This window comes from Propithecus coquereli, unplaced genomic scaffold (genome assembly GCF_000956105.1).
Source record: "Propithecus coquereli isolate 6110/MARCELLA unplaced genomic scaffold, Pcoq_1.0 Scaffold285, whole genome shotgun sequence".
Lineage (NCBI taxonomy): Eukaryota > Metazoa > Chordata > Mammalia > Primates > Indriidae > Propithecus > Propithecus coquereli.
The window spans coordinates 40321-48084 of NW_012148452.1; the positions used below are offsets into that span (position 1 = coordinate 40321).

The 7764-nt window shown below is 34.7% G+C and overlaps 1 protein-coding gene across 3 annotated transcripts in view; it reads left to right on the top strand.

Moving 5' to 3' along the window:
• The first annotated feature begins 480 nt into the window (after positions 1 to 480).
• BCAS3 (breast carcinoma amplified sequence 3) overlaps positions 481 to 7764 on the top strand; it is a 507686-nt gene continuing 500402 nt past the window's right edge. For all 3 annotated transcript variants that reach the window (XM_012648451.1, XM_012648453.1, XM_012648452.1), the window contains exon 1: positions 481 to 590. In XM_012648451.1, the coding sequence (XP_012503905.1) occupies positions 535 to 590 (56 nt within the window). In that variant the 5' untranslated portion in view covers positions 481 to 534. The remainder of the gene's footprint in view (positions 591 to 7764) is intronic.

Below are 7764 nucleotides of genomic sequence, written 5' to 3' on the forward strand. Positions count from 1 at the left end.
GTCCTTCCATACTCTATTGAATAGAAGTATTGATAATAAATATTTTTGTCTAGTTCCTGATTTTTGAGTTGGACCTTTCCATATTTTGCAAACGTTTACTAGTTTTTGTTTGTTAGTTTTAAGGTTGGTACCCTTTGTCAGATTAAGGAAATGTTATCATGAATGTGTTTTAAATTTACCAAATGCTTTTCTACATCTATTGACATGATATCATATCATTTTTCTTTCTTTTTTGTTTTTGTTTTTTTTCTTTGGTGCTCTGGTGCTGGAAATCATTTGTCTTTTTTCCCCTGAATTTTGCATTCCTGAAATAAATTGATATAAAATAAGGGATGTATTGTGATCATCTTTTTTTGTAAGGTTTGAATCAATTTACTAATGTCATATTAATATGGGGTTTGAATATTATGTTAATAAGAAAATGTAGAGGTTAATGGCCTTTCCCCTTTTAAAAAATAATGTTTTTTTTTTCCTTCTTTTAGCACAAGCCCACCTTACTGCTGTGTGGATTTATATTCACTTCGTACTGGGGAGATGGTCAAGTCCATTCAGTTTAAGACATCTATTTATGATCTCCACTGCAACAAACGGTAAGCATTTTTTCATGTTTCCGGTGTAATAAGTAACAAGAAGCGTGCTCTCCTGGGCATGGAGAGTTCTACCAATTTCATTGACTAACTTAGATTTATTAAAAAAAAAAATTTCAAGAAAACACCTTCTAAATTCTGTCTAGTGAAATATATTCAAACTTCCAGTCTTGACCCATTAGGAAATTGTGAATTTAGTATAGTGGAACATAACCAGCATTTGTAAAACAAAATGGAAAAGAATAGAAAGTATCTGAGCAAACATAGAAAGATTAAGTATTGTTCTGAGAAAGCTTTTTATATATATGACATAGCTTTTTTAATATGTATAATGTGTATGCTTTATATGTGTTTACTGGTTTATGATGTGAAATATAATTTTGCTGTGAGGACTCACCAAAACTTTTGAAAAGCGTGTTTCTGAACTGTTAAAAAATGCTTTAAAATATTTTTTATTCCTTCATGTTTCACAACAGAGCTAAAACAGGGACTAGAATGATTTTTATCCTTTAAAATTTATTTTGTTTAATTGCTGGAAAAATATTCAGATCTAGGTTGAACTTCTACCTGACCTGAAATTATGACAAGTTAACCATAGAACATTGTAGGAGAAAGGAACCATAGGAATCTTCTACTATTTAGCACTTTACTTTTACATTTGAGAAAACCAAATTCCTAGGTTGGTAAATATCTTGATTATTAGCTCTTAGATACAAAGTATAAATCTTCCATGTCTTCAAAATGCAAACACCTGAACCAGAAAATGAAATATTTTATCTCATTTCAATAAATTTAAGTGAATTGAATTAAATGAATTGGGAAGCTGAGGCAGGAGGATTGGTCCAGCCCAAGAGTTTGAGGTTACAGTGAACTATGACACCACCACTGCACTCTAGCCAAGGCAACAGAGTAAGACCCTGTCTCAGAAAAAGCAAGCAATTAAGAAAGAACAAACATAAATGTACTAGAAATCAGAAAAACAACAAAAAACTCTTCCTCTTATTTGTTTAAAATGTTTGTTCAGTTTTTAATTAAAGAAGAAATTAAAACTATAATTGGATATCATCCAAAAATTAATAGCAAAATACAGTAGCTTAAGGTACTTCATAAAAATATTTATGGTTCCCCACAGATAAATGTAGTCACTTATATCTGAATTGCTTTTCATTTTCTAAAAAGCATGCAGATCAATAACTGGAACATACAATATCACCTGTAGCCCCTAGTTAATTCATAACTACACAAGAGTGAATATTGCAACTTGAAATTCAGATTTGAAGCCAGTAGAGCTTGCAAGAGGTGACATGGCAGAGAGTGTGGAAGAAAGGAGAATATGGTGAGAATTCATTGATGCAGAAGGGACATAGCTAAACTATGATTTAGTCCTAAATGCATAGGTCAGGGAATCATTAGAGACCTAGGTAATTTAAAGCGCTAAGGAGTCAACAGGGCTTGGACACATGTGCAGGAACGAATATAGCCTTGAAAATTCCTTCTGGTGGTGTGGCAGGCATTTTAAAGGGGAATGTGTCTCCAAATAAATTAATAAAGAGAAGGTATAAAGTGAGCCTTACTCAAACAAGGCAGCAACACTAACTCAGAAGATTTACCCCTCCCTCACCGTAACTCCCTAAAAGGTACCATGTCTACCATGAGCAGTTATTCTGTGCCTACCCCATCATTGTGCAGTAGACTTTTAAACAATGTGAGGGTTAGGGGGGTGCTAGCTGCTGTGCAATCAAAAATCCACCTATAACTTTTGACCTCCTGAGAAAACCTAACTACTAATAGCCTACTGTTGATCGGAAGCCTTACTGATAACATAAAACAGTCAATTAGCACACATTTTTTATGTTATATGTATTTTATATATTCTTTTCTTACAATTAAGCAAACTAGCGAAAAGAAAATGTTATTAAGAAAGTTACAAAGAAGAGAAAATATATTTTCTATTCATTAAGCGGAAGTGGATCATGATAAAGGCCTTCATCCTCCTCTTCACATTGAGGAGGAAGAGGAAGAGGAGGAGTTGGTCTTGCTGTTTCAGAGGTGGCAGAGTGGAACAAATCCACATATAAGTGGACCTGCACAATAAAGAAAACCTGTGTTATTCAAGGGTCAACTGTATTTTTGCTGGGGGGGAGGAGGTCAGATAACTTGGCTTTTTAATTAACAGTCTTCAGATTGAGAGGAACTGTACTTGAGGCGCTGTATTTACCGAATTATACCCATGGATCTTCATCTGCACCTGGACCTGATTTAGATAATGAGACTCCATGATGTTGTTATAAATGGATGAGGTTTTGGGGATTTTCAGAGAGAGTGTGTATTTTTTTTTTATTTTGGAGGAATGTCAATAATTTAAATAAAATTTAAACAAAGTAACTGTGGAGGGTTTAAAATGTTCTTAGATTCTTTGACACTTTTCCCTTCAAATAGCAGAATTTAATTTCTTCAGCCTTGGGTGTGGGCTGGACTTAATGATTTAAACTTGTAATGACTAGAATAAAGTGGAAGTGCTGAGCAACTTGAGAGACCAAGTCATAAAAAGCAACAAGTCTTTCTCTTTGCTTTCTTATTTGGATTAAGGTGTAGATATGAGAAGGTGGGTATAATATTAGATGAATCGGTTGTAGATATCATATAGTCTGACATAGTAGGCATAATCTGAATTGAAAAAGTGAGGAGTAAAGAAAAGGGGAAGATGCTGTGGATGGGAGTCAAATAATGATAGATGATCAAGCCAATAGTAATAGCCTAAGAGGGAAGGAAATCTTCCCCCACGTAAAAGCAAAAAAACAATCTGTATCATGAAGGGGAGCTGAGGCCAAACATATTAATCATATTAATAAATGTAAGTAGGCCGGGCTCAGTGGCTCATGCCTGTAATCCTAGCACTCTGGGACGGCCAGGCGGGAGGATCATTTGAGGTCAGGAGTTTGAGACCAGCCTGAGCAACAGGAAGACCCCGTCTCTACTAAAAATAGAAAAATTACGTGGTGTGGTGGTTTGCTCCTGTAGTCCCAGCTACTGGGGAGGCTAAGGCAGGAGGATCACTTGAGCCCAGGAGTTTGAAGTTGCAGTGAGCTGTGATGATGCTACTGCACTCTAACCAGGGCAACAGACCAAGACTGTCTCAAAAAAAAAGTAAATTTATATCAATCACCTATAACAAAAATATTTTTGAATTGATTCAATAAACAAATGCAAGGATTAATCTCCTTGATGTCTGAAGACTTATTTAGAATTGGGAACACCAGGCACACTTATAAGATTGTATTTAATGAAAATCTCAACAGAAAAATAAGATCTTCAGGCTAGATCAATAGAAATTACAGAGTTTGAAGAGGAGAGATTAAAAACATAGAAAACAGCAGAGCTTCATGGGTCTATTGGACAGTATTAGAAGGTTTAAGAAGACAGAGATGTGAGGGTGAAAAAATCTGAAGAAATAATTTGAAAAATTTTCCCAAATTTTATGAAGTATATATATTTACATATTCATGATCTACAAGAACACCAAGCAGGAGAAATTAGAAGACTATTCCTAGGCACATCATAGTCAAATATTTGAAAACTAAAGTTGAAGAGGAAAACTTGAAAGCATCTTTAGAAAAACACTACATTGTATGTAGGGAAACAGCAATTTACAGGACTTCACTGAGAAGCACTCAGAAGAATGAAGAGCACTCAAAAAAAAACTTATGCTTCACCACTCCTACCTGCTTTCTACCCATGTAGTATGTCTATCTCCTTTCCTTCTGGATGAACTACCTTTGCTCCTACCTTCTACCTACACTTGTACATGTGTGTTAGTTCCCACCATGTGTATTAGTTCCCACCTTTCTCACCTATTCATCCAAATCTTTTCATCCTGACTGCACATCCCCTACCAGACACCCTTTCCAAATTTCTCAAATTAACAGTCCTCATTTGTCCCTACTGTTAAACACAAACACTTCTCTCCTCTAGTTTATATTGGCCTCCAAGTTCCTAAGTGTATTGGTCAGTTTTCAGATCTCATCTCACTGAGCTGTGTTTAAGAATCATTCACCAAATATTTATTAATTTGTTACTATGTACCAGGCACTAATTTCAGCCTTGTGGATTCATCAGTGAGCAAAAGTTCCCCTTTTTTTGAAACATTTTCTTCACCTGGTTTTTGGAATATCATTCTCTTGTTTTTTCTCTAACTTTACTGGGTTTCTTTACCAATGGCTAACTGTTGGAGTGCTTTCATCCTTGAATCTTTCTCTTTTCAACTGTGCTTCCTCTTCAGATGGTCTTATCTATTTTCATTAATTTAATACAATTAATTTACAATAGCCTATGCATTTCTGTCTTAACCTGTACCTCTGCCTTCTAGCCCCATGTCTTCCATTGCTTATATAATGACTGTATTTTGATGTCTAAATGAAATCTCAAATTTAACATTTCTAAGATGGAAACCTTATTAACCTCCTTTTCCAGCTATTCTTTCCATTTTAATAAATGGTAATTCTTCTTGCCTAGTTGCTTTGGTCCAAATCCTTTGGGCTGTTTAAAAAATTTGAGGTACAGTTCACATACCATAAAATCTACCCTTTTTAAAGTATACAGTATGAGTGGTTTTTAGTATAGTCACAAAGTTTTGCAGCTCTTAAAAATAATTTTGGGCATTATTTCCCATTTTTCTTTTTCATGTCTATGGAAAGAACTAATGTAATTTTTTTTTTTTTTAGTAAAAGGCAAAAGATTTATTTGATATGAAGAGAAACCAGAGTATACTAATGTATTTTTTTTTTAATTCAGTTTCTGTAGAGACTGTCAAAAATTGCTAATGCTGACTATATTACAAGTTGTCACAGCACGGTATTTGGAAAAGTTTTCTATAAGCAATAATCATGCCTCGATGAACCTCATTGGCTGTGATACTGTCACTGTACAAAATTAATCTATTTTCTGTTACTATGGATTTACCTGTTCTGGACATTTCATGTAAATGGAGTGCAATATGTGGTCTTTCTGACTTGACTTCCTTCACTTAGCTTAATGTTTTCAAGGTTCATCCATGTTGTAGCATGTATCATTATTTCATTCCTTCTTATATGACTGAATAATAAATATTCTATCACATAGATTATACAACATTTTGTTATCCATTCATCAGTAGATGAACGTTTGGGTTGTTTCCACTTTCAGGCTCTTAGGAACACTGCTATGAACTTTCTTATACAGATTTTTGTGTGACCATATGTTTTCATTTCTTTTGTGTATATGCCTAGGAGTGGAATTGCTGGGTAATATGGTAACTCTATGTTTAACTTTTTGGAGAACTGCCAAGATATTTTCCAACATGGCTTTATCATTTTGCATTTCCGCAAGTAATGTATGAGTGTTCCACTTTCTTGTCAAATATATAATTTGCAAAGCTTTTCTGCCATTCTGTGGATTATCTTTTCACTTTCTCAATGGTGTCCTTTTAAGTAAAATAAGTTTTCAATTTTGATGAGGTCGAATTTTACCTATTTTTCCTTAGTTGCTTGTACTTTTGGTATCATATCTAACAAACCATTGTCTACTCCAAGGTTATGAAGATTTACACCTATGTTTTCTCATGAGAATTTTATCGATATAGCTTTTACATCCAGGTCTTTCCCCCACCACAGTGTCATGACAGATTAACATTTAGGTCTTTTTTGACTCATTTTAAACTTCTGTCTTTCTTACCTACCCTTAATTGAGTTCACTGGCAAATCTGATCAACTCTACCTTCAAATTATATCCATAATCTGATCATTTCTCACTACAGCCACTGCTATCACCCTACTAAACCACTGTTTTTACCTGGATTATTGCATAATCTTCAAATTTTCATCTCTCTCCTTATCTCCTGCTTGCCAACATGTCAACTCTTTTTTACTATAGTAACAGGATTTACCTTTTGAGATGTATGTCAGATTATGTCACCTTTTTGCTATAAATTCTTCCTTGTTTCCTTATGCTGGCCTACAAGGCCCTGTATCACCTGGCCTTTTTTGCTACCTCTTTGACTTCATGTCCTAAGATTTGCTTCATTGCTCCCTTCTAGCTATGTCTCTGTTTTATAGTTTCTTGAAAATGGCACTTTCCTACCTTCAGACCTTTGAAAATGCTAGGAATTCAGTTTATAATAAAGTGGCATTTCAAAGGTGGGGAAAATCTTTAATAAGTGATTTGAGAGCACTGAAGCTCACGAAGATCAAATCACTTACAAAGAAATAAAGATCTTTGCCTTAAGGATACTATGAGGGTGAGCTGCCCTAAGTTAGTAGTGTTAATAGTTTAACAGTGTTTTGGGGTTGAAATCAGTTATATTTCCTTATACAAAAATGAACAGATGCAATGTGTAAATTTGAACAATTGATTGAACAACTGTCTACTGTACTGATTAGACAAAGGCTATTAAAAATCCTAGGAATAAGTCCAATGGAAGATGTATAGGACCTCTACTCAGAAAACTTTGAATTAGAGGGGTTAAAGAAGACCTAAATAAACAAATAGTCAAGACCATTTTTATGGAGTAGAAGATTCATTATTTCAAAATTATCATTATTTGACCAAAATTTTATTATTGTATATCAAGATTTATTACAAAAGTACAGTAATTTATGGGGTCTAATACTGATGAAAAGATGGACAAGTAACACAGTAGAGTCCAGAATTAGACACACAGATATATGGACACGTGTGTTATGATAAAGATCTTACTGCAGTAGTTTCTTCAATAAATATTGCTCAGTCACTCGGATATTCATATAAGAAAAAAAAAAAAACCCAAGTCTTGACTTCTACATAACAATTCCAGATGAATTGTACCTTTAAACATTAAAGATTTTGTTTGTAGGAAAATTTCAACTAGAAATTCAATTTATGGCCAGGCACGATGGCTCACGCCTGTAATCCTAGCACTTTGGGAGGCCAAGGTCGGAGGATCACTTCAGGCCAGGAGATTGAGAGTTTGAGTTTGTCTGTCTTTACAAAAAAATTTAAAATTAGCTGGGCATGGTGGCACATGCCTGTAGTTCCACCTGCTTGGGAGGCTGAGGCAGAAAGATTGCATGAGCCCCTAGGAGTTTGAGGTTACAGTGAGCTATAATGATACCACTGTGCACCAGCCTAGGGGACAGAGCAAGACCTTGTCTCTTATGAAAAGAAA